This window comes from Choristoneura fumiferana, chromosome 6 (assembly GCF_025370935.1).
Source record: "Choristoneura fumiferana chromosome 6, NRCan_CFum_1, whole genome shotgun sequence".
Classification (NCBI taxonomy): Eukaryota; Metazoa; Arthropoda; class Insecta; order Lepidoptera; family Tortricidae; genus Choristoneura; species Choristoneura fumiferana.
Window position 1 is genome coordinate 21,682,592 of NC_133477.1, and position 27,589 is coordinate 21,710,180.

Here is a 27,589-nt window from a genome sequence, read left to right on the forward strand (position 1 = left end):
TAATTTTAATACCAGCAAGTTTTTTTTAAATACTCTTGTGATAGATGGACGCTGTGTTGCAATACTGAGTCAACTCACTGTCATTTTGCAATACAATGTCAACTGTTAAAATTCTTTTCTAAGGGTTGACATTGTTATATGTATTGCAGAATTAATCAGGGTTACACACTATTGCAAAACAGCGTCCAGATAACCACGCGAAATATAGGTAAAAATCCATGAAAGCAAGTCTACTGTCAGTAGACACGCCAGCTTTGTATAATTATCGCTTTAACATTAAGTCAATTACATTATGAATTAATTACTTCAAAGACATCAGGCTCATTGTATTCTTAAGTCAAGAACACCAAGGCTCATAAGTGTGAAGGTTAGGATGGATAACATCTCCCGTCGCAATATCCGCTGCACATCACCATTATAATAATATTTCGTTCACTCTGAAACGTATGAATCGCCAGGGATCAAATCAAATTACTTCACTCGAAAATACCATCAAAAAATTGTTTAAGTATAACAAAAAATTTAACCGACTACAAAAACTATGAAAATATTTTTCTAACAGTTTGAACTCAGTGCCTCAGCACGAGCCAGCAGGAGTGGACCTATAGTCGTCTACTTCACCTAAGTACATACATACTATAACGGGTGTGGCTTGTGATACGAGAAAAAAATTAAAACGTAGATCGTCCTCGTCAAACTGAACAACATTAGTTCAGCGACTTTTAAAAACAATGGAGTCTTTGAATTTTCCTTTTTTCATACAAATTAAATACTGCTATCAATGTACGTACGCAATCCTAGAACACAACTGACGTCGCCTGTCACGCTACAAACATCAAGCATTTTGCTTTACATTGCTTCTTCGAATAAACTTAAAAGTGTAATAAAAATAAAAAACTAATTATTTTTACAAGTCGCTGAACTAATGTTGTTCAGCTTGACGAATATGATCTATGTTTTAATTATTTGCTCATAATTACAGGCCACACCCGGTATATATTGGGTTTAAATCACTCCGTCTGGCTCGTGCTGAGGCACCGACTTGAAACTGGTAGAAAAATATTTTCATAGTTATTTGTTGTCGGTTAATTTTTGTTATAACTTTTTTTCACGCTTTTTAGTGGGAATAATCTAAGACAGGTACAATAGTTTAATAACGAAAGATTGCTTTTTCCGATGCAGAGACGCTCATTATTGAGAAGTCCTGGTGCTTCACCACCCGTTCCATTTCCCCATAATTCCATACATTGTTCAACCTGTGAAATACTTGTTATTGAGTACCTAGTAGCTCCGCTGGTTAACTGTGGTCAAGTGTGGTCTTCACCATCAGTTCCACTTCACCAAATGATGATTTTCAAGAGCAAATGCACACGTTACTACTAAATATATCCAAATCCTATGCTGCGCTTGAATGCTGATCCGCGGTTTCCACTCGAATTTTTGGGCCCCAACGTCCATCTGTTATCCGACTTAGGACTTAATCTGTTGTGACTTGTCTAATGCAATACTATTCTACCCGCAGGCATAACAGTGGGCCTCACGGTGATCCCCCAGGCCATAGCGTACGCGGGCGTGGCGGGCCTGCCGCCCCAGTACGGCCTGTACTCCTCGTTCATGGCCTGCTTCGTGTACACGGTGTTCGGGTCGGTGAAGGACTCCGCCATCGGCCCGACGGCCATCGCCGCCATCCTCACGAGGGAGAACCTGCACGGGCTCGGCCCGGAGTTCGCTGTGCTCCTCGCTTTCTTGTCTGGGTGTGTGGAACTGCTCATGGGGATATTGCAATTAGGTAAGTGCTTTTGAGATCATCATCGACGTGATATATCGATAGTAAGGTAGTCCACTACGAGTGGATTACGGGCTGGGACTGGGTTTGTAGGGAGTCAAGAAACTGCGCTCGGGAAAAGGTCCCCGAGCAAGTACTGCGCGCAGCTCCCGCAATGAGGGCTACCGTTTTCGCGCTCACCAGTTGGCGCCACTGTAGACAAAGGTCCTGCTTGAAGTATAGTGGTTAGTTTGTTAATACGAGCGTGAAAACAAAATTTACATTTAAATCATATTTAATACCCTGAAACCATACCATAAAAATATCGAGCATGCCACAGTATTGCGTAGTCCCGTTTTATTCGAAAGAAAGCGAAGACAAAGGTTTCCCGAAAGACAAAACTGTCTCAAAACACAGAAATTCATTGCCCCGTAACGCATATTTGCCATAATTAATTTCAGGTATTGCAAAATATTCACAAAATTATTCTAATTATAAATAAACCCGCGTAGCCTTAGCGCGTAGCTCACCCAAAAACAGTGCCATTCTTCTTGGCATTGATGGTCTTTCCGAAAGCGCTGGTAGTTTAAAAAATGACGTGTAATTGCGGCCTATTTACTGAATAAATGATTTGAATTTTGAATTTGAGTGACATAGTGTTGAGTAGCGGCGAATTCATACGCGATATCCCGCATTCCGTCCGTACCATAGATGAGTGTGTATACGTCCGTACGCCGCGAGGCGGGCAGGACAATGGGAGGTGGAGGGATTGCTCATCGTTATATCAGCTGTACGACTACTAATATTTGTGTTACATTTAGGTTGTCACATGCACTATGCCTGGAAAAGGGTTAACGGAGTTGTAGACTTGTACTTTCTTTTCTAATTTATATTTGTAGTTATTAGGGGGCCGGATTTTAACATTAATTATAATTATTGATCAACTATAATGATCACGGCCATAACAAGCCCACTATAACGTCAAAGTAAATAAAATACGTCTGACTTTATTACGTCTGCGCACACGTTGTGCAAGTAAATAGGTAACTATGTAAATACTTTAGCGCAGACTACAATTTAAAAAGAAAGTCAAATGGGTTTGTCAACACGTCTCATTACGTTAATGATAAAAAGCTGTGAAACTAGGAAATTTTAATGTATCCTAGTTTCGATATAATACAGAAAAACTATATCTACTTTATTATTACATATGTACGATATAATACATTCTCGGCAAATAAACGTACACAACTCATTTCGGATTCGCCACAGCCGGGTAGAAACAAAAACATAACAGTACATTGTCTCAGCGGTTGTATAGCGAATTGTCGCCGTCAGTGGTGCCGTGACCGTGTCTCCTCGCTTTACGAAGCTGTTGTGACGGACACACACACGCAGCATTGTGATGTAAATAGCCATAACTTCCTGCGGAACGCGGACATAACTTTCCAAACCAAACACAAATAAAGAAAGGCGGATTTTGTAGTGCTTGTTTTGATGACGCTTTGTTTTTGAAAACGGAACTTAAATTGAATAAAGTTGTAGACAAATTAAGTGTTATTTAATTAATTTATTAACGTGTGAACGTATTTTTAAACAACCTCGGCAGCTTCTTATTAATTCATAACTTCCGTCGAAAAAAACTCAACGCCGCGATCCTACTAATAACAATAAATACAAATACATATTTCCGAATGTGTATGCGCAACTGAGACTTTAAAGCTTAATATTTTAAAAACTTATAATTAAAAGACTTATCTACACTTTACCCACAAAAAATACCGTCTTGTCGGTGTGGAACTAAGATACCTACAATCTACATACTTATGCAAAGTTCCAGCTTTCTAGCACCAATATAGTCTCTAAGCTAAGCCGCAGACGAATGGACGGACCAAGGACGGACAGACGGACGGACGGACATGACGAAGCTACAAGAGTTCCTTGGAAAACTACGCAACCCTAAAAAGCGAGCTCATTCATATCGTCCGTGAACAGTGCGCGATTTCCTTTTCATGCAAACAAATTATACATATTACTGATAGTTTTTCTTATCAGCGTTTAACTCTAAGCTATAAACATGTTTTATGATTATTATCCGGAAAGTTATGCCTGTGCTGTGCTACTTGGGAAACATGTGAATGGAGAACGCAGTGGTTTTACCTACCAATCGAGAACAGTTCATCATCATAGGTTAAAGGACACTACGACGCTTGAGGTCGAAGATATTTGTATTACAAATACGAATGTTTCTACTAGAGCAGATTTGGGTGTTTAAGTATGAATCTATCTATTTAAGTATGTTTATCCATTGCCTAGTACCTATCCATTTCACAAGCTTTATTTCCTTCGGGACTAGAACAATTGATGTCAAAGTGTCCTAAGCTATGATATTTAAAGAAAGAATGAAATCTATTTATTCGTGACAATTACACAAAAAAAAAGAAGAAAACTAAAAAATAATCCCAAATCAGCATAATCCGCCGGTGCGAACGGCGCTGGTCTTCCTTTGGGACCATCAGGACTGCATACATTTATTGCATATTTTATATATTTCTTTATTTATCATCAAATGTAAAGAATTACCTACTTAACCGGAATTGTACGTATCCAAAAACATTAAACCTCAGTTTACGTTAACGAATCAATCATAATTATTTGCTTGAGTTGTATCAAGAAAAATGGAAAATATTTCCGTTCCGATAAACCGTGAGGGACCAGAGAAGCTTGACACCTGACTGCTTACTACCCGAAGGTGTTTAGGTGTCGAGCTTGTTGGTGACTTGCTTGTCTGGCTCGAATGAGTAGGTATAGGATGTTGTTCCTTGTTATTGGTATTCTGAAAATGCATTTTCTCATATTTCATGGGATCACGGCGAACCTTGTTCATCATGTCAGCCGAAAGACATCCACTGCTGGACATTAGGCCTCCCCCAAGGCTCTCCACTCGGACCGGTTTTGTACTTTCTGCGTCCACCGCTATCCCGCGATCTTAACCAAGTCGTCGCTCCATCTTGTTGGAGGCCTACTGACAGCTCATCTCCCGGTCCACGGACGCCATTCGAGAACCTTCTGACCCCATCGGATCTTCTTACAGGACAAATTTTCAACCATCTCCCATACAATATCAACTCGAAACTAACCCTAAACGTTTTTGGATTGTTGTTCATTTCCTTTTTTTTTCAACACATATAAGAACCTAACCAACTTAAGTATAAAAGTTGAGATACCCCCTACATGACATTATATTTTTAATATTTATTAGTAACAAAATAGCATGATATTACAGGTACTACTTTTAAATTAAAACCATGTACCTACATAAAAATAACTACATTGTCATTAAAATATAAATATCTCGAAAACGGCGTTCCCGATTTTCATAAAACATAGCTAAAAACCACCGCAAGGAATCACGCTTTCACGTAATAAAAACCACATCGAAATTGGTTCATCCATTTGAGAGCAACGATGCCACAAGCAGACATGGGCGTCAAACTCATAACACTCCACGTTGTGCGTTGGAGGTTAAAACCCCTTACTCATTAGGCCAGATCACACAGATAAGTATTCCTAGCCGTTGTCCGCGACTCCGACTACGTAGAATTCGTTTATCGCTATCTCGCGGGAATTATTCAATTTTCAGGGATAAAAACTATCCTATGTAAGGACAAGGGGGAAGGCCCCGGGATTCATTGGTGTCAAGTGTCCCATGATATTTATTTATTATTTATTATTCAAACTATAATGTACCGAATTTCATCTAAATCGGCCCTGTAGTATTGACGTGGAGAAGTAACAAAAAAACAGACTTTTAAACTTTCGCAGTTACTTATACTATCAGTGGGAAATGTGATATAATTATTTTAATTTTTAATCATTACTGGGAACGCACACAGTCCACAGTTTTGATTACTGAAGGTGTAACGCACCGTTAAGTAGCAGTTCCATCTGCGCGGGCGCCGGCCGGCCTTCGCCGTGACCGAGTCCGGGGCGCGGGCGCCTTCAGCGGTACTGACATGCTGCGCAGCCGCACTACACGCCTACATGTCACAGTTTAGTGACACCAATCCACACATTTAATAGACATTGCGTAAAAGAAAGATTTTTCTTTTAAAACCTAACTAATATTACACTTAAATGCGAATATTTGATGAGTATGTTTGTTACACTTTCAAGATTAAAATACTCTAAAAAGTTATATGTTTGCATATTTTTGTAAATCGTGGTTTTATACAAATCATTTTTCAATCATACTTGCTGCGGTATCTGAACGAGGTGAAGTTAGAATATTCAGTATTTTTTTTTCATAACAATTTACATTGTGTCGGACAATACATATATATCTATAAATACTGAGATGCGACACTTTAAATAAATAAAATAAATGAATAAATAAATATCACGGGACAATTCACACCAATTGACCTAGTCCCAAAGTAAGCTTAGCAAAGCTTGTCAAAGTCAAAGTCAAAATATCTTTATTCAATTTAGGCTATAACAAGCACTTATGAATGTCAAAAAAAATCTACCACCGGTTCGGAAAAACCTCTGCTGGGAAGAATCCGGCAAGAAACTCAACGAGATATATATATATATTTTTTTAAACAGATTTACAATATTATTAAATGATATGTATACATCACAAGTATTTAACACAACTTTATTTTTAACACACTTGTGTTATGGGTACTAAGCAACGGATAAATGTAATTACTTTATTAAGACACTTGACTTTGGGACAATTTAAAAGACAAGTATGGAGATTTTAATTAGGTAGTTATATTTATTATATAATCTTGTGGCAAAACAAATACATTAATCTGGTAGTGAAATCTGGTGGTCCGGCCAGGATCGTCTCAGAAATCTCAGGGCCAGGTCGGAATTCATTAACTGTTAATGGTATTACATGGACTTGACATTTGGTTCCATCAGCCAAATATGTGATCTACCACCCTAAACTTGATAATCGTTTGATTGTCATAAAACAATAATGCCAATAGTCATGTCTGTCAACTTGAACGTTCGACTTTAGCGACATATTCATTTGATAGGAACTTGGTTAAAAATTGATAGACCAATTATTTGGTTGATGGTACAGAAATTAGTTTAGATGACAATTCAAATACAGCCAACGAAAAGAACAATTACTTAGCAAAAAATATTAGGTACATTCAACGTCATAAATAAGTGATCACTTTTGTACCTTGTCACTTCAACGTCATGTTTAAAAAGCCATACGAAATCATGAAACGGCTGAAAGCGAGTTGTACCTTGGTACAATGTGATCACTTATTGATGACGTTGACTATACCTATTGAAAGTGTTTTATTTTAACAATAATTTATAAATTATATTTCTTACCTTATCTTTCTTAATTATGTTTTATTATGTTTGTTTTTAATAAAGAGATAGAACATTTTTATCGCATTTTCTCCAATATGCTTGGAAATGCCCGCCTAACTGTCGCAAATATAGGACGCGAAGTATTTCTTACCTACAATGTTTTAAACTCTATCGATTCTCACTCATAACTCGTATATTTCGGGACTTATTCACGACTACTATTTAAATGTATTGTTAAAACTACTTCGACCTTTCGACTACATTGAGAGTTGACTCGTGATTTACCCCGAAATATGTTAGATATTTATTGATTTGGGTACAATCTTGATGTTAGTAGTCGCCTCCCAGCACTGGCCTAAGAAACTGTGCATTATAGGTACTAACTACACAGTAATGATCAATTTCCTTGCATTGTCTCATCTGCCAGCGAGCCATTTGAATAACATTGAACACAAAATTACAAGACCTAAGTTCCTCAAGTAATTTACGACTGCTTTGGTATTGTAAAATCTAAATTGCTGTCTTAGAAAACAATGCAAATAGCGATATAAATAACAAATGTTGTTTTAAAGTGCCACTAGTGCAAGAACGAGTATCTATATTTCTTTGAGGTCGTAGAGACAAACGTTCTTGTCGACGACCTTAAGCTCTTGAAAAGTTATACAATTCTCAAACCACATGGTATATGCTGTTGCTCTAGTAATATAAGTGGTTCTATGAGGGAGACCATTATAATGTTTCGGAATACCTAGTTGAAATATGACTAATTTATAACGTTTTCGAATCTCATGGTTCCACCATTATGAGAATTGTCTATAAATTGATTTATAATAAAAAAAATATGAAAAAAGTTTATACCAGCATTTTTACCAGAGCTGAAACGGAGACGGTTCTTGATTATAAAGAATGTTTACGATAACTTTCACTTTCAGTTTTATTTTTCTGATCCAGTCTCAAACCTTGGCCTACATCCTAAGACATTAAAATCCATTGACATTATACGATTATACAGGATGTCCCATAAGTTACGCGACAAACTTAAGGGGCTAGCTCCCAGTGCCAGTTTTTTTTATATATTTTTTTTGTCTCTGTTTCTTAACGTTGGTCAAGTTTTGTACCCTCCTGGTGGAAAAAATACTCCACCAGGAGGGTACAAAAATTCATCCTCATTACCTTAAAAATATGCTTGTTTAAATGACAATTGCTTTATAAGAAAAATAAAATGCTGAAGAAAGTATAAAGTACACTGTAAATTACAGTAAGCCAGCTTATACAGGCTGTTAAAAAAATCCTGTACTATTATACTATAATCCATATTAGGGCTACTGATTACTAATACGATAAAAGTGAAAAACATGGAAATTCGTTTTTTTTTCGTAATAGTCTAGCTAGGTAGTCTTCTTGTGACTAAACTTCCATCCAAAACCTTTTTTTCTTATTTCAATGTTTTTCCATTTTTATCTTTATTACCCTTTAGCCCTAATTATGGGTTACAATATTAGGACAGGATTTTTTAACACCCTTTACATCCAAACTAACTTAATACGTGGACAATAGGTATTAAAACACATTCAACCTAAAGGTCTAGTTGAATTAGGTAGTAACACAAAATTAATCGACCAAAGTAAAATATTTTATAACTCTTATTTTATTTAAAAAAATCTCATGGTAATACCAACCTCCCACTTAAGCTCGTCGTGTAGCTTACGGATCACCCCGTATCCTATTAAAAAGCGGTTTACTGTAACGACAGCATAATACTTAAATATTGATCGACATTAATCAGTGTAGTGGGCAGTAAATCCATTGTTACAGTTAAGCACTACTTTTCAAAGAATAAGCAGTATTATTGACTCATTAGTAGGTAATAATAGGGTAATAGTTAATAATGGAATGCTTTCTTGCGCGTTATGCCTGGGAACTAATACTTTTTATACCAATGTTCCGTGCAAACGTGCAATGAATGCAAGTATGCAGCCAGAATCTTCTCACGGCAAAGTTGTTTAACAATAATTAGTTGTCATCATCGACAAAAAAGTATTAAACAAAGGCGGTTCGCAATAAAAATTACAAGGAAAAAACTTAATTTACTTAGATTTGTTTCAGTAGAATTGAGAAGAATTTTATACCAGACAATATCTCTTACTTCAGACGCATATACACCTTCTCCGTTTCACCGTAGCGTGGGTTATAAAAGCGAGTAAACAAAGCCCATAATTAAATATTAATTTAGATATTTTCGATTTTTCTAGAATAGTGATCATTATCATCAGCCTGTATGGGCGAAAACCGAAGATCAAATCACAAAAAGTCAAACTTTTTTCAGAATTTGTTAAAACCACCGTTTGCGCTTTTTACTTACATACCTAATACCTAAGTCATGCTGAGTTCTGAAAAAAGGCCCTCACTATTACAGTACACACTGCTACTGCTACAGAACGATGATACTTTGTTTTTGCGAATTCAAGTGCATCCATAACACACGCACACGTACACGCACACACACACACACACACACACACACGCGCGGGCACTCGCACACAATTGGACAATTGGACAGGCAGCAACCTGTAACCGCACCCAGTATTCGGCACATCAGCTATAATTTTTCAGAATATTCGGTATTCAGCAAAATCACTTTGTATCATTCTCTAGTTCACATATGGTGCGTTTGCGCAGGGTTCCTGATCGACTTCATCAGCGGGCCAGTGTCGGTGGGGTTCACTTCGGCGGCCGCCATCATCATCGCCACCACGCAGGTCAAAGACATCCTGGGGCTCAGCTTCCCCGGCGGGAAATTCCTGCAGGTACACTATTTCAATACCAAAAGACTCCCGAGGTCCCCGACCCTAAGCTGGAGCTTGACAGGTTAAACCACAGGTCTCCTCTGAGCGGACATATGTAGGCCAGACATGATGACAATTACCTTGTGCGAGGTATGTACGTCGCAACTTTTAGCTCCTCAGGACAGAATCCTTTTCAACGCATTATTAAACTACCGAGCGGAATAAAACATTTGGCAACATCAGTGGTCGCACAGCCTTAAATGAGCTTTAACAAAATCTCAAAGCTTAGTTTAGTTTAGTTTATTTATTCAATCAATACATCATTACATTATAATTTACATAAATGTCTTTATCAGGTCTTGAGCATTCAAAGCCATTCATAGAAAACGCTAAACCTAAAACTGGACCAAAAACTCTGGACACTCGACAGCAGACAGCTCGAGCACATCATCGGGGCGTTCGTTATGTTGGTAGTTAGATAGGTGGGGAAATTATTGGGACAAGCAAGAGGGATTCCATCTTGCCACCGAATACGATATATTAACCGCTTTTAATATACGTAATTACACCAACTCCACCAATAGATCCTAGTAGACGAATCGTGCGAACACGATGTTTAGTAGTTACTTCTTGAACACGGAAACGTGGGCACGTGCCTACGTCTCATGCAGCCACACAGAATCCATTAGGTTTTTCAACCTAATTGCATGTTTTTTGTAACATAATCGATCGTTTTTGCTAGTTATCGTAAGCGACTTTCTAGCGACCTTCGCCGTCTGTTTTTGCCGCCGATTAGTATTTGGAGCAGGCACCGAAAATGACGCTGTCGTAATTTTAATTGCAAATTGATCCAGTTTTATTCCGACGCGAAGTCTGCAGGTATTACAAAAGGTAATTTAAAATGATTTTGCTTTTAAACTGTGTTAAATGAGAACATTTTTACGGAACAATATAATTTTATGACACGCTGAGGAAGTAAAATGTAGTAATGTTATCTCTAAATAAGTAAAAAAACAATCCTATGAGTTGGTTTGTAGACGATATGGTACTTACTAACAAACTTTCAAACTAAGCTCACATTTACACATTGCTCTGGAGCATAGGTACGAAGAGGTAATTCATTATTATCAATGACGGAAGCATTCCTGATGAAAACTATTATGGTGGTTACCAACAAAATACTTAACTTGATGGTGTGTGAAGTTTCTAGTCGAAATCGGAACTTTTTTTTGTCTAGAGCTGAGCAGCGACCTCTGTCTCATCTAGTGGTTAGTGCAGATGAGAATGAAGATGTATGTAGCTCCCTGGTTCTGCGTGTGTGGGAACTATGGTCAAACGTCTGGCAATATGGGTAAAGGCTATGCCAAGCAGAACGTACCTACGAGTACTATCGAACCAACTAAATCGTGTCCCATTGTAGAACCTTTTCGTAGAACATTAGTAGTTACATTGCATTGCTTGCTTGACAAGGGAATTGAAGGGGACTGTGAGTTGCGGATTCACGGTGGATGCAAGCCGCTTCCAACCGAGGCAACTGGAGGCTAATGTCCAACAGTGGACGTCCTATGGCTGATATGATGATGATGATGATTTACTGTGAGAACGTTTTGTGGTGGGTCAGGAATCAAAATGGTTAGATCTACGAAGACTATCTATCTGAACTATCTGATGCTTAATTGCAGGTGTGGACGGGCCTCTATGAGCACATCGGTGAGACCCGGCTGTGGGATTCAGTGCTGGGCGTCTCTTGTATCGTGGTGCTTTTACTGCTCAGGGTAAGCTTCCCAAACAAATCTTTTTAAACTGACCATAGGTAGAGGCAGAGACATGGTGGACTGGTCTAAAGGCTCAGCTAAATGAGTGTTATTTTTTAAGTTTAGTTATGAGCTGTGTAATAAATACGCTGCGTTCCGATCCGGACAAAGTGCTGTTTGTTCCACACGGTGACGCAAAATAAGTTAACGGTAAATCATAAGTCATCATCATCATCCCAGCCTATATAGGAACGTCCCACTGCTGGGCACAGGCCTCCTCTCAGAACAAGAGGGCTCATAAGTAATTACTCTTTTTTTTTCTGAGCCCTTCGTTAATAGTGACACTGAAATTATGTATTTCGAGAAACTAACTTTTGTACATGATTGTTTGTACAGTTCTTTCCGCTTGTCCATTTGATGCTGGGTAATACATATTTTGGAATTAAAATCTGTTGTCTACGACTTGCTTTTTCCAAGTGTTTGTGTCTGGGCTTATTTTTGTCTGCTTTAGAAATTATCTTGTAATTTTTGCCACATAGATCTTCATAAAATCTGATCTTACCATACGACATCTTCCATCTGCATATTGGTTCTGTTGCAAGGAATCGCGTGTGGGGTTTAATGATACGTTATCTAAGAACCTACAGCTAATTATGCAAGTTCTATTTCAAAACAAGAGTCATGAAAGATGGCGGTTTCAAACAACAATAAATGCTCTTGTGAAATCTACTGACAATGCTTCAAGATGTATTTATGCTACTGCCACTTCCTGTCCACTGTAAATCAGACCTTATGGTAAACGGTTTGATGATTAAGTGATTATGGTGTAAATGATTACATGCAAATGTATGGGTTTATCTAACTCCGGATGTTCTGGTCTTTATTTTCGCGTTAGGTTTGTGTTTAACGATCGCTTGTTGTCTAGTTTAATTACCGGTAAGTAATAGTAATGGTACAGTGGCGTAGTTATCTAATGAATCGAAACTGACTAGGTGGTAGTTGCTCAGAGATATATGGATTCTCAAACGTGTATCCTGAGCTTCATGTCTGATTTATGACTGGGTATATTATATGCACTTGCATATATTTGTGCAAAATACATGCTTGACAATATTTCTATGAAGTTTAACGTAGGTATGTGCGCTAGCTATTTTACACAAAAGCGTAGGCTACATGAACTGGTTTGTGTAATGACATATCTAATAGTAGTGCACGCAACGCTATAAAAGATATATAATGCAAAAATAATTTTCTGATTTGGAGTACAATTTCAAAATACCAATGAGACTAGAGTTGTGATGTGGAACTCGTTCTCCATCGTTCCGTTTTATGTGTTTGTGCGCGTGATGTTACAATATATACCTACACATGTAAAACTCTAGCTTTCTAGTAATAATAATCTTTAAGCTAGGTAAGGTATGGATAGGCAAACCGACAGACGGACATAGCGAAATGATAAAATTGATAAACGTTAAAAGCAAAAATTGGAAAGTAAAACTTGGTGAGATTGATAGATACCAGTGATGTTCTTATCTCCTTCCAGAAAGTAAAGGACATAAAGGTAGCGGGCGAGGGGGAGAGCGGTTGCGCGCGCGCGGCGACGCAGGCGCTGTGGTTCCTGTCGACCACCCGCAACATCCTGGTGGTGCTCGTGTGCGCCGCGCTCGCGTACTACTTCGACACGCAGAAACAGACGCCCTTCGTGCTCACTGGTGGGTAGCTGATCATTAAACCACATGGCTAATAATAATGACGATTGGCTTGTATTTTTAACCCCCGGCGCAAAAAGAGGGACGTGTTTTATTTGACCGCTATGTGTGTCTGTCTGTGGCACCGTAGCTCTTAAAAGGGTGGACCGCTTTGAATGCGGGTATTTTTTTTTATTAAAAAACAGGTTTTAGACATGTTTCATCAAACTCGGTTTAGCCATTTTTGAGATATTGAACTTTGAACTATTGAAAATCGGGGTTTTTCCAACTGTTTGTTGGTTAGGTTATAATTGGGATTTCTTGACGCGAGAAGTCGGTAGATGGCGTTAATATTATTAATATTCAGAAATCTATTAGACGTAACAATTTTGCTTGCAATTGGCTCAGTTATTTAACCAATGAGGGCTATCGCGTATGAATTCGCCGCTAGAGGCGCTAGTGTAGCGTGAGGTCTCCGAAATGTCAAATCTCATAGTTTTTGGGTGAGCTACGCGGGTTTATTTAGAATTAGAATAATTTTGTGGATATTTTGCATTACCTGAAATTAATTATGGCAATTATGCGTTACGGGGCAATGAATGTCTGTGTTTGGAGACAGTTTTGTCTTTCGGAAACTTTTGTCCTCCCTTTTTTTTCGAACAAAACGGGACTACGCAACACTGTGGTTGCTCGATATTTTTATGGTACGGTTTTAAGGTGTATTAAATATGATTTTAATCTAAACTTTGTTTTCACGCCCGTAATAACAGACTTTGAAAGCCACACTTAAAACCTCACGCAACAGTGGCGCCATCTAGTGAGACCAAAAACGATAGCCCTCATTACAAACACGGCGCAAATGTCATGACGCAGTGCCAAGTAGTCTGTCACAGAGACTCATTATGTCACGGTACGTGAACATCTACTCTAGAGCTATGTGAGGATGCTAAGGTGTAAAGTAGATACCTATATCCTCTCCTACTTATACAGCGAGGAAATGCTGTGAGCATCTGTAGATCCAAGCCACGGGGGAGTCTTATAGAATTTTCCAGTTTTCTTGCATAAGTCACTAGACCTTCTAAGACTACGGTGACAACTAAGTCAGTAACTGCAGGTGGTAGGGCCTTGTGCAAGGTCCGCCCGGATTGCTACCACGATCTTGCTCGCTAATCCTGCCGTGAAGCAGCAGTGCTTGCACTGCTGTGTTTCGGCGTGGAGAGCAAGACATCCGGTGACATTACTGGCAGTAGCTCTAGGTTGCCAACGAATCTGCAATACCCCTGGTGTTGCAGATGTTTATGGGCGGTGGTGATCTCTTACCATCAGAAGACCCACTTGCTTGAAAAAAAGTCACCATCGGCATCTCAGTGATCATTCTCTCCATAAGTTTTACACGTGTTTCCAGGCGAGGTGAAGCCGGGGCTGCCGGCGCTGGCGCCGCCGCCGTTCTCCGCGACGGTGGGCAACCACACCTACACCTTCATGGAGATGGCGTCTACCCTCGGCTCTGCTATCTTCGTGGTGCCGCTGCTCTCTATCCTAGAGAACATTGCGCTGGCTAAAGTCTTCTGTGAGTCATCATCGTATTTATCAGTCGTAGGACGTCCACTGCTGGACATAGGCCTTCCCATAGACCTTCAGATGCTTCGATTTCAAGCGGCCCGCATTGACCGTGAACCTACGGCTTTAACCAACTCATGCGTCTGCGCTTACGTGAGTGTCTTTGCTTTTCGTTTAAAGTGCAAGTGTTTCCATTCTGACTTCGATATTTTAGAAACTCTCCTTGCAAAATATTAGAAGTGCAACCTTAGAGTGAATATTATGCTGTGTACAAAATATTAGAGGTGCAATCTTAGGAGAATCTTAGAGTGAATATTATGCTGTGAAGGTACAGAACTATAGGTACCTACTTAACTTTGGCCTCATCTGTAATCGTGCACTTTCTGGCTGAATAAATAGAGGCTAATCATGTTCTTATTTCATCAGAAGTTCATGCGTAAATTCTGAAAAGTTCAGAGGCGAGAGAGAACCTGGATCCGAGCCCACAACCCTTTGCTTGAGAGGCCATAGATCAAACCAAAAGGCTACCATATAATTTTGGGACTTAGCCACGATAATACATTGCTACAATACACTTTTTTGAGCACACACTCAATAAAAAATACATAGATATTTCGAAGTGATCACGGCCGAAATGCTGAGATAATTTCAGTCGCTGAGGAAGTATTAATTGGCACGCAAATGTAACTTGTTGTTTCCCCCAGCGGAGGGCAAGTACGTGGACGCGACGCAAGAGATGCTGGCGCTGGGCGTGTGCAACATCGCGTCGTCGCTGGTGGAGTCGATGCCGGTGTCGGGCGCGCTGTCCCGCGGCGCCGTCAACCACGCGTCCGGCGTGGCCAGCACGGCCGGCGGCGTCTACACCGGCGTGCTCGTGCTGCTGTCGCTCCAGGTCAGCTATGCTATGCCCCTACGACGCTCTACGCACCTACAGCTACGGACTTTTATTTCACGTACCTGTAGTAAATAGATTGCTTCCTTCGCATGGCACGACGTAGGTAAGTACTACGGAGTGCGAGTCAGAATTCAATGCACAGACAAATTTTAGAAGGTTTTTACTTGAAAATTTTTTGGTCTAGGAACGAGCGCTTTCGGAAAGTCCGTTATGACAAAGAAGAATGCGCTGCAAGATACTTGGCTGATATAATAATTATTATAGTTTTTATTTAAGTTGCCTTGTTTGTTGGGTCAAATCATGCAAGTTCATTTTGATCCACTTCCAATAGTAAAATTGACTTGAAATGTGTTATACACAATATGTTACTTTGATGACAGTACAAGTACAGTCAGCAAAAAAAGCTTTTATTAAAAATATTTTTTTAACAAAAAAATCTTTCTAAGAACCAATTCTAGGTACATCTTGAAACAGTGTTAGATCAATGCAGATTTGTTTACCTATCTACGGTCCTAATATATGTACTAGTTTTAATAAATTCCCTGCTTCGTTTTTTATAAAGTCGTGTAGTTTGATGCCGTGTTCCGTTTGTTGTCCCCCCTTAGTACTTCACGCCGTACTTCTTCTACATCCCCAAGGCGTCGCTGGCGGCCGTCATCATCGCCGCCGTGGTCTTCATGATGGAGCTGCACGTGTTCAAGCCGATCTGGCGGACCAAGAGTGAGTCAGCTCGCTAGTTACCTTCTTAGATTTAACAACGATCAACTGCAAAGTTTCATGACAGTCACCCGGACAACCAGCTCCTTTGCCACCTGCGATATATTAAATGCCATATATTAAAACGGAACCCTAAAAACCGACTATATTATAAACAACCCTACCAGTTCATTACAAAAGTAACTACTTAGCTACTTGTAATTTGTCCACTGGTTTTCGTTCGACTTGCATGAACCTGGCAGTTAAAATACGTAATAGGAGCAGTAATTATTGCTTAGTTGCGAAATTAAGAGGTCTAAGACAGTACCTACTGTGCCACCACATCACCCATCTTTCAGACATATGGGTAAAAAATGACGAAATTAGGCAGTGAAAGTATTCCTTGGTCCCCTTACATACCTTACCATTACCATCTTACACAACCAGCACCGGGGAAGCCAGGAAAAAAATCCTAAATTCATTCTGTTTGATGCTTCGCTGGCTGCTACCGCGGAAATATTTAGCTCCTTCCAGTGCTGGTTATGTAAGATGGTTATGTACGGGGAACAAGATAATAGATTCCACTTTATTCAAAATCTCATTTAGGCAGCTCAGTGGGAATCGGGTTACGGTGCCATACCGTTAATGAGTATTGATAGCGGTTAGGATATGAATATCGGCGTCTCTTAAGGTTATTATTTGTGGTTTCCAGAGCTGGACATTATCCCGGCGGTGGTGACGTTCGCGGCGTGCCTGCTGACGCGGCTGGAGCTCGGGATTGTCATCGGCATCGCCGTCAACCTCATGTTCCTGCTGTACGCCTCCGCGCGACCCTCGGTGCGCGTCACCCGCGCTGTCGTGAGTAACAATCACTTTACACCGCAAGGATTAGAAGCCTGAAACTCGGCACGGGTTTTTTATGCAACTTTAATTAAACTTTTTGGGAATTCCCTTGAATTTCAATTCTTCTGCTAAGCTGGTTTACGCGTGCAAAGCCGCGCGTCAAGGCTGTGCAACGTAATTAGACGACCAGATGGCCTAGTGGTTAGAGAACCTGACTACGAAGCCTGAGGTCCCGGGTTCGATTCCCGTGTCGGGGCAGATATTTGTATGAAAATACGAATGTTTGTTCTCGGGTCTTGGGTGTTTACTATGTATTTAAGTATGTATCTATCTATATAATTATATTTATCCGTTGCTTAGCTTTGCTAAGCTTACTTTGGGACTAGGTCAATTGGTGTGAATTGTCCGGTGATATTTATTATTTATTATTATTATTATTATTTTTTTATTTTTTTTTAATTATCATTAATCTCTTAATTCGCGCCGACTCTAGCTGTTGATCAAGGTAGAGCGGTATATTCTACACCGCTTTCGTGCTCTCACAAGGCATCATCAAAATTTCATTTCCACTGAAACATGGTCAATGGCACCCCTTGCTATCTGGTTTTACCCCAAGGCCAGCGCTGCCTTATTTAAAAGCTTTTTTTAACCCCCGACGCAAAAAGAGGGGTGTTATAAGTTTGGCCGCTATGTGTGTCTGTGTGTAGAGTAAACGGGTGGACGGATGGACCGATTTGAATGCAGTTTTTCTTATTTGAAAGCAAGTTTTTTAGTGTGGTTCTTAGACATGTTTTAACATTTATTAACTTGCAATGTAAGTTTAATGTACTTATGTATGCAGGTCAAATCTCGCAACTTAAATTTAACCAACTTCCAGGAGTTTGATTGACTTGAAAATTGACTTACGTAAATTACATAACAAAACAATGATCTGGTAGTGAGATCCTGGTAGTCCGGCCAGGATCGTCTCCGCAGGACGGAACTCTTGAACGGTAAATGTCATCGACTTGAAATTTGGTACGCAATAGTTATTTGTGTCACAAGGGAGCAAAATGGTGTATTTACGGCGAGGGCGTACCATGAATCCAGAATGTAGCGAAGGATTCTAGGTACAATAGAATCCTGAGCGTAATGAGGGATTCAAGTGTTAACGCCCAAGATGAAAATAATTTTGCTCCCGAGTCGCCCATACAACTTTTCACACCGAGCATTAGGAAACTTGAAAAAAGTAAATTCTAAATATTATTAAAGAACAACCAGCATAGAAAATGACGTGGCTTTCCAATTATCAACTTTAAAAAATTGCATTTGAAATAAAACACTTGGAAAAGCCTTGAACAGAAAAGTTGCACTTTGCTCCCTCTCGTCAGGGAGGAAAAGTTACTTTTCTGAAGGGGAGGTGTGAAAATATTTTTTTTACCAAAAACTTATTTATTATGAGAGGGAGGCAAAACAAGCGGGAGGATCATCTGATTGGAAGTGATCACCACCGCCATGAATACCAACAACTCAAAGAGTGTCATGCCTCAATGTAAATGAGGAGGCGGGTCACCTGATGGGACCCCCGCCTTTGGACATCCATGGCATAATTTGAGTGACGGGTGCTTTGCCGGCCCTTTGAGAAAGGAGTAGGCTCTTTTTTACATTTTCGCCATGACTGTCCGTCCGCGGCTAAGCTCAGATATCAGTCACGCCGACAGTGGTAAAAAAAATTTTTTTTAGTATAGCTCCCATAGACGTAAAGCGGGGATGTTTTTTTTTTTGGACTTTTGTGTGGTGTCCGTTGGATAGGTCTTTTAAAACCATTAAACGAAATGCTTATGAAAATACTTGTTTTTTTCGCAATGGCTAAAACGCCCTATCTTGGGCGTGACCGACACGCTCCAGGCTGTTTTTTAGAATATCCCCAACTTTCCCCAACTAACTTCTCATGTTGTTTTGGAGTAGGAGTTGACTAAGATATGTTATGCTGGCAGTCGTCGGACGGCATCGAGCACCTGGTGGCGGTGGTGGACCGATCTCTGGCGTTCCCGTCGGCGGAGTTCGTGCGGCGCGCGCTGCGCAAGGCGGCGGACGCGGCGCGCGCGCAGCCGCTCGTGCTCGACGCCACGCACGTGCAGGCCGCTGACTTCACGGCTGCTAAGGTTGGTGCCGACGGGGTGGTAGCACTCGCCTCAGGGCAGACCAAGTAGCGGTACTTGGGCAAATATCGGTCAAACGTCATTAGTGTCCCATGTTTATATAACACAACGGAAAGACAAGTCACAAGAATTTTAATCAAGCTGAATTCAGCATCGGTGTTGTCTTCAATTTTCATAAAAAAACAACCCTGGGCATTACCTCTTTTAATAACCAATGACAAAATAAAAACGCTGCTAAAACGCTGAATATTCGCCCACTTGCTTTTGTCGTGTCGTGTATGGCTCAAAGGCTCATTTTCATTGGTCAGTAGGTAAGTCGATCGATATTATATAGCATGCGGGATAACGACCAATGGCAATCATTGAACATTAACTTGGTCAATATACTTACAGCATGGGCGACCAAGGAAATCATCGGATTACCCAGTGGCCCATGCAAATGGCACGACGCGGTTTAGACAAGATTCAGTAACTTTTGTAAGCTTTTTAAGAATTTTCGGCACCGTAAACCCACGTTATCTGCGCCTATAATATAATACGCCGTATGCGTAGGCCCTTCTCATCCATGTGCCCCTTAGATTGTCCAACATATTCTCTAAAACTAGTCTCATTCCAGGGCATAAAGACGCTAATCGAGGAGTTCGAGACGCGCGGGCAGGCGATAATCTTCTACAACGTGAAGCCGTCGATCGCGGGCGTGTTCCGCGGCGTGCGCCCGCGCAGCTTCCTGCACGCCGCGTGCCGCGCCGAGCTGGACGCGCTGCTGCGCCAGGTCGCGCCCGTCGCTCTTGTCGCGCCCGACCCCGCCCCCGCGTCTGCACCCGCTCCCGCTGCCTCGTGTCAGTCACTTACCTAACTCATATTATAATAAATTTTAGCCTTTTACTCGTGAAAATACCTATACTACTTCAGAGTTTACATTGGAAAACATTTTGACGGCTTAGACCATAAAATCCACTTGCACAAAATGTGCACTTTCTCTCAATATTTTGCCAAAGATTAACAGGGATACGTCGTTTTTTGTTGACTGCACTTATTATTATCATCAAAAATGCCAAATTTCAAACTTTTATGAAACTTTTTTTCACATTTAGTTATACAACTTTTGAGGTCCACCAAGTCGACGCTCCACTCAGCGGAGCTCCTATTTCTTGACTTGAAGCTGTTAACTAACCTAGTGTCTTGATTGCCTAGGTAGGTACTTTTTACGGGAAAAAATGGATTGAAGCAAAAATGTTGAGCACCTGCAAGATAAAGTGCAAGTTGCATTACATTGCGAGGCCGTAAAGCCAACGAGTTGTAGTGGCCAATCGAGCACCGCAACGTAAAGCATCTTACGCAATTTATCTTGCTACTTTATGTAGAGGTAAATTCTGGTGTAAAGCCAGCTTACTTTAAGTATTAATGATATATTGTTGTTTGCAGAGTGAAGGCGCCCGATCTCGTCGCCAGCCGCGACACCAGACAGTATTTATTAGACGACGTAGCGTAGCCATTATGTAGTAGCTTAGCTAGGTATACGTGGCGTAAGGAAAGAATGTTGAGCGACTGCTGACCGCTGTGAGAAATAAAGTGTTGATTATTATTGCTTGGTTTCATTTGGAAGTAACAAAGTGGATGGAATGTTCGCTTTACAGATTTAAACATGAGGTAGTTAAGTACCTACCTACATCTGCCCTCTCATGTCAACGCTACTTATTAAGGTCTGGCTTGAGTAACTATTTATAACTATCATAATTCACGGCTTTACCCTTTTCAAAACTTAAAATAGGGTGCTACGCTACTAATATCATTTTGACACCCCATACGTTTGTCAAAGAAATCATAGGGAAATGAGGGTTTACACGGAGGTGAAATATCGCTAGATGGCGTTACTATAGTGAGATCCGTTTGCTCGTGATTGGTCAAATAACTAAATGAGTCAATCGCAAGAAAACGTCAAACGTCAAACGGACTTCACGACACTAACGCCATCTAGCGATATTTCGCCTCTGTGAAAACCCTCATTGATTGTGAAAGGTTCCACCCTGGTATGTGATTTAGTTTCCTCGACTGCACGTCATTGTCATGATGGGGTGACCTGTGGTCGTATTGCCTAACCCGCTGACGTTTGCGATCGCATTCACCGCCGCTGTCTACCCCCGTCTTATTGGCTCTGTGTACGACATCAGCACCACCTAGCAACTTTGCTGGCTCTCGTTTTGAAATTTCATCGCGACATTGTGACAAAAATCAAACCTATCACGTATTAATTTATAATACAAAATTAGGTAGTTAAGTCTAAACAAATGCTTTTGTTAATGACAGATTCATATGAGTATGACAGCCTACATTATTTCTACTTTTGGCCACTATGAGCGCTGCGATAGATTTCATTACCCCCACCTAGTACTTCACACCCAGCGAATACCGCATGACAGAAAGAAGTAATGAAAACGATTGTGATTCCAAGGTGTGATAGATAATATGTAGAGTTGGATGTGTTGTTACTAACCCAATATGGATTTTTATCTATAAATTGAATTGAATAAGGCCTCTGTGCGACTCCACATATAGCCTTGACAGATTGGTTAAGGTAGATTGAAATGAAACGCAATGTTTGAGATAATGAACTGTATTTATTACACCGCCGCTCCGGCTGCGTCGTGCGCCTACGCTACTACTACTTCAGTGATGCACGCTCTGCGAAAGCCCCGCATTTTGCTGCATAACCAACTGGACCAAAATTACATTTATCAAGTTGTTAGTTGAGATCTCTTTGTTAATCTGAGAGCTGATTCACGTAGGTCGGACCGACAGTTTTATTGATGGTCGGCTGTTAGCTTAGAGCTATCATCGATCCGAACTGACGTGAAACCAGCTCCAAATTCTCGTAAGCTTTTTATTGCAGTTATTCTGGATGCAGCAAAATATTGAGCTCGAACGCAAGATCATAAAGACGCGTGTCCTCGACCGCGGGTCTAAAGGCGTAACTCAAATAAATATGAAAGAGAACTGCAGAGATCGTTACTTGAGTCACGCGATTAGCAGTCTTGCCACTGTCGAATGGCGATCCAGAAGGCTGTCGCGCGTTAAACCGACAGTGGCGTTCCCTTGAGTTTGACAACGCAGGCCGTCCGCGCGACGCTGCACTGACGGTACGTACCGTTTAGTTTCAAAATGGTTCCGATCAACCGATCACAGTTAGCGTACGGTTCCGCTGCAGCGCCGCGCCCGAGCCTCGTCACTCGATATATTCATAGACAAAATTGACGATTACAATGTAGAGTTAAATTGTAACTAACTTAGTTCAGACGACACGCGTTCCGCGCACCCTAGCTTACGACTACTTGTGACAAAACATTATAAATAGACGACGGAACCAAAAGGCTCCCGGATCGAGTACCCCCGATGCGTAGCACCGACATTTATCTATAAACAACGCAGAACAATTGAGCAGATAAATTCATAATAACGAAAAAATTCAAATTCTTTTATCTCTTTTTTCTAGTGAAAAATGAGCAGGAGTAGAAGGAAGATTTTATTACATATTTGGCATTACACGAGGCCCGCGGGCCGACACGATATGACACATTGCATACGTCTAAATAAAAATTTGCACTTCTCTCGTACCGAGTCAACAATTAAAAAAAATCACTTATAATAATGGATAATCACCGAATAATTAACTAAACAGGATTCGCCTAGCTCCCGCCGACTTAACTAATAATAATAATAGATCTCTGACGGCGGGTCCCTCGAGACACCGCTCAGCGCGCGCCGGCTTAGTCCTCGATCCCAAATCAGTGGCGTCGCCTTCCATCGATCCATGTCAATCAGTGGCGGACTCAGGATAACAAGAATCATCTAAGTTCTCACTCTCTCTCAGCGGGGTCAAACCCCTCCCTAACAACAAAAACTCCGCCACTGATGCCATCTATGCGCCCAAAATAGTTTCCGAATCCACCAATTAAGCCACCGCGCGCTATCACGCGAATTCGGTAAGTTCAACTAAACATCTCATTCATTACAAACTAACTTTAGCACAACTGCACGCGTCGCGGGGTGTTGACGGCTGTGGCGTGCACCTACATTCGTGACAGAAAATGGCTGACACGTGGCCGCTGTCAACTGTCAACACGTCGCGACGTTCACTTAAGAATTAAAGGGTAAATGAGTCGCTGGCTTACGGCAGCACAATACACTAAGCTTATAATAAATGCATCGAATCTCTTGCAGTGACAGACAGCACCGCCGCCCCTTTCGTACCGCCACAGCTGCTTGAAACAGTACTCGTCTAAGTTATGATATTTTAATTACTGCGTGGTTCAAAAGCGGTGCGGTGCGTTGCTAACGAATCAGTTTGGTGATATTGTCTTTTGTCCACGTAATGATTGAAATGAGAATTCAGTTAAATTACTTATAATTAATTAATATTTGAGAATAACTCAAAATACGAATTTGTGCGGCAATAGATGAGCCGTCGAATACGCGGAAGGCGCACGACGGATGTTTTTTTCTGCAACGTTTATTTATTTCATGGGACGGCAACTCACAAATTATTCTATTGTAATTGTATTAGTGTATTTTGTTTATTTAGTCCCGTTATGCACCTTTCGCGTAAGAAATTAAAGCCATCTCCGACCGAGCCTAGAAGCCGGCCCTAACTGTTAACTAAACCGACAGTCAAAATATGGCAGTTACCGCGACTAAACCCGGCCTCACATACAGACGGATTACTCGACATCGTACGATTATGTTAATTAGTAGTGTATATTAAAGGTCTATCACATACTGGTTGGCAGACCACACTTCTATTCATACAAAAAAAGACTGTTATTTTTTCGTTTTTAGGTACCTTTTTTAGGTTTTTTTTAGTTAGATATTTTTTTCTGTATAAATAGTAGCACATAATTACTACAATTACTTTAATTTACGAGTTTACCTTTTAATTACCCTAGAACACGTAGATGTCAGGAATCTACAGGGTGACACATGCTTACCCACCAAACAGGTGATCTAAACGGAATGCCATTCTATCTTTAAACTTTACTAACTTTTTCGTGGCCATGACCGCTATTTCTTCGCCTGTATAAGATACAATACGGCTTGTCATATTAATTGCATTGTAACAATTCACAAATACGCGACCAGGTTTACCATCCTGTGCAACGAAAAAGATAATAAAATTCAAAATAATTTCGTTAAGGCTTGAACTATATTGGAAAAATAGTCTATGCGAAAACTCGCGAGTTGCGCGACGTGTTGCGCGATGCGTTACGCGTTGCGCGCCGTGTTACGGGTCTCAGTACTTCAGCAGATCGTCGTCCAGTTCCGTGAGGGCAAGTTTACTGTCTATCACTGCAACATAAACACACACTTTTAAGTCTAGATTTAATGGAGCAGTTAAAGAGATGTGAAGTTTGTTAGGTACACAAGCCGTAACACTATGTTATATCCACCACCTGACCCGTGTTAGAAGCGTTGACAAGCGATGTGGTCCCCAAGCGGCACGGCTGTACAATTTCTGATTGTTGCGATTTGACGGCGTTCGTCCTTTTTCTGCTGTTATTGTTAGACAGAGACGCTTTCAAAATGTATACTTAAAACGAGTTGAGCCGTGCAGGTGTGCAAGAGCCGCTTTTTCGGGGCTTGGATTATTAAAATGGACCGTTTCAAACTTTTGTCTACAGCTTGATGTTACAAATTTAAAATATAAAGATAGATTTAGTTTGGGTTAAAGGTTAAAATTTTAAGGCAAGGTCAAATTGGGTATTTTTTGTATTTAGTATTGTCTAGGCTCACTTTGGTCCGGGATAGTAGTAGGGTGGGGGCCGCTCGTACTCAGTAGGTCCGTGGTAGCGGGGCGGGCCTTCTTCCCAGTGCCTGCAACACGCAACGCAACATACAACGTGTTGCAACGCTAACTACACATCAACGCGGACCGAGGCATTTTACGTTAGATTTTACTTTGATCTGACAAGGTTATACAGTATGTAATTTCATAACCGCAACAAAAAAAGTTGAGGCAAAGAGCTAGAATATCTAATCCGATCGCCGAATGTTTTTTATCTTATTATTAATTTATCAAAACAGATGGCGGTATCAGAGTTTGTGTTTTTTTGGAAAAGATAATTGTTATGCTGTGGTATGGTATGATCCACTAAGTTTATATGCATCCCACCGCAAGGCACTCCTCCGAGCCTCCTCTTAGAATGACCGGGTGTTCCCACGCGGGCCCAGTACGGATTGGGAATTTATGATAGTGATACGACACTATATTTGGACTTGCTACTGTTTTGTTTTAAATACAAACAAGCAATTCTGTATTTTTTTTTAAGAATTTGCGGTTATGAAGTTACATCCTGCACATTGCCTATACATACATATTGTATCGTATATTCTAAGTGTTGTCTACATAACTACATACCTCAGTCCGCTATAACAGTGCTAATTTTTCATGCTATATTTGCGTACACAACATGCTTTTGGGTGCTCAATTTCGAAACTATATCATATAACCCTTTACTACCTATATGAAATGTGCTTCAGGATTTACAAGTGGTCACTTTTGTTATTTACTTCTTAGTAATTGTCCTGTTTAATTCACGCATGCTGATAATATTCTACTTAGATTTTGTTAGGTACATTAGTACCGACTAGGGTACTAATCAAAATGATTGGAAGCATTTTGGAATGTTCTGAAATTGATGCTGGGACGACACTGACAACTTAGTCTTTTTGACTCCAAATTTGTTACTTTTACGGGGTGAACCATTATCGTACAAACTGAGACATGATGACCAGCACTGGGATCGACTCAGCACAATCATAATTTGATTGCTTAGTAGCGACATCTCTTGTCTGGGTGAGCGGTTAGTTCCGAAAGAATGTGACGTCTGTCGACGCAACATAGATGTCGCTAGTGCTGCTGCTTAAGTAGCATAGTAGAAATAAGCAACCTGAGATGTATGCATAGGAAATATTCGTGTCTAGATTCCTGTCCAGCAGTGGTGTAGGGGTTCGATTCCCAATGCTGGTCTCTTTTTCTAGTTTTTCTGTGCATCCATGTCTCAGTTTGTATTTACGATACTGACAATGTTCTCAAACTTTAACGATAATGCTGTGAGCGATCGATCCACTCCATAATGGGGAGCATGGACGTCGTCGGTCCAGCTTGGAAGAACATTGTGCTGTCAACAGCGGGTTTGATCTTCCTACAGGACAACACTGCTGTATGGTGCGACGGACATGATTGCTTTGTGCGCTAGTGTTGCACATATGTGCGTGTGTGTGGATAGTCCACGGCCGGCAGTGTATTGCAGTGTCGGATTCCTAAAACTCCTAGTAGAGTCAGCAACAAAGAAGAAAAACAGGTTGTAGAGTTCAAAAAATCAACATGCAACGTCTTCTTTGCTGTCTACCAGCTGTTTACTTTTGCTGCTGACTCTCGAATCTCAAGGTGCATAATGACTATAATATAAGAGTTGTAGAGATGTTCATTCCACGCTACATGTGTGTGTGTGAAAGTACTCACTTTGGCGCCATATCATTATATCTGCGCGCGTGGTGTGCGTCGAGGGGCGGCGCCACAACGGGCGCGCGCGCCTCGTCCCGCGCGCCCCCCCGCGCCCCGCGCCGCCCCCGCGCCGCCCCTCGCGCCCGGCGCGCTTCTCTGCCTTGTAGGCGCTGCGAACACAAGGCACGTCAGCACACCCCACTTGGAGCTGTTTCAAATAGTTTCAAAAACGTATCGGAAATGCTCTATCCCTTTTCCACACGATATGATTTACTGCAACTCTATTTTAGCTTACTTCTTTATGGTTCATTCAAGTTTATTGGTTATGTACTTCCGCAAAGTAGCGCTTGGTTCAACTAGACTGGTCAAACATTGTGTAATATCAGAGATACAAAGTGTAAGGTTACGTACACGGCAGTAGAGTCGTGTCTAGAACATTTTGAGAACCATAACTGGTCATCTACGTCTGCTGTTGACAGCCTTACGGTCAAGCAGAAAGTAATACATAAATGCAGATCATTTTGCTTGAAAATGCAATTGGTTCCTGCTTTAATTTTTTAAATAGGTTGGTAGTTTTTTTTTATTCGACTGAATGGCAAACGAGCAAGTGGGTCTCCTGA

General features: G+C 40.8%; 2 protein-coding genes across 2 annotated transcripts in view; one reads left to right on the forward strand and one right to left on the reverse strand.

Annotated features, from left to right (window-relative positions):
* LOC141429309 (sodium-independent sulfate anion transporter-like) overlaps window positions 1-21,056 on the forward strand; it is a 51,321-nt gene extending 30,265 nt beyond the window's left edge. Inside the window, exons 3-13 of the mRNA XM_074089606.1 lie at window positions 1,523-1,789; window positions 9,788-9,915; window positions 11,577-11,669; window positions 13,192-13,360; window positions 14,742-14,906; window positions 15,601-15,788; window positions 16,397-16,511; window positions 17,200-17,345; window positions 19,307-19,474; window positions 20,088-20,310; window positions 20,897-21,056. Of these exons, the coding sequence (XP_073945707.1) occupies window positions 1,523-1,789; window positions 9,788-9,915; window positions 11,577-11,669; window positions 13,192-13,360; window positions 14,742-14,906; window positions 15,601-15,788; window positions 16,397-16,511; window positions 17,200-17,345; window positions 19,307-19,474; window positions 20,088-20,310; window positions 20,897-20,898 (1,664 nt within the window). The 3' untranslated portion in view covers window positions 20,899-21,056. The remainder of the gene's footprint in view (window positions 1-1,522; window positions 1,790-9,787; window positions 9,916-11,576; window positions 11,670-13,191; window positions 13,361-14,741; window positions 14,907-15,600; window positions 15,789-16,396; window positions 16,512-17,199; window positions 17,346-19,306; window positions 19,475-20,087; window positions 20,311-20,896) is intronic.
* A 1,013-nt stretch (window positions 21,057-22,069) lies between these two features.
* The window catches only part of LOC141429310 (prominin-like protein), a 76,007-nt gene continuing 70,487 nt past the window's right edge, over window positions 22,070-27,589 (reverse strand). Inside the window, 4 exon segments of the mRNA XM_074089607.1 lie at window positions 22,070-24,811; window positions 25,256-25,336; window positions 26,988-27,079; window positions 27,082-27,139. Coding sequence (XP_073945708.1) covers window positions 24,799-24,811; window positions 25,256-25,336; window positions 26,988-27,079; window positions 27,082-27,139 — 244 coding nt within the window. The 3' untranslated portion in view covers window positions 22,070-24,798.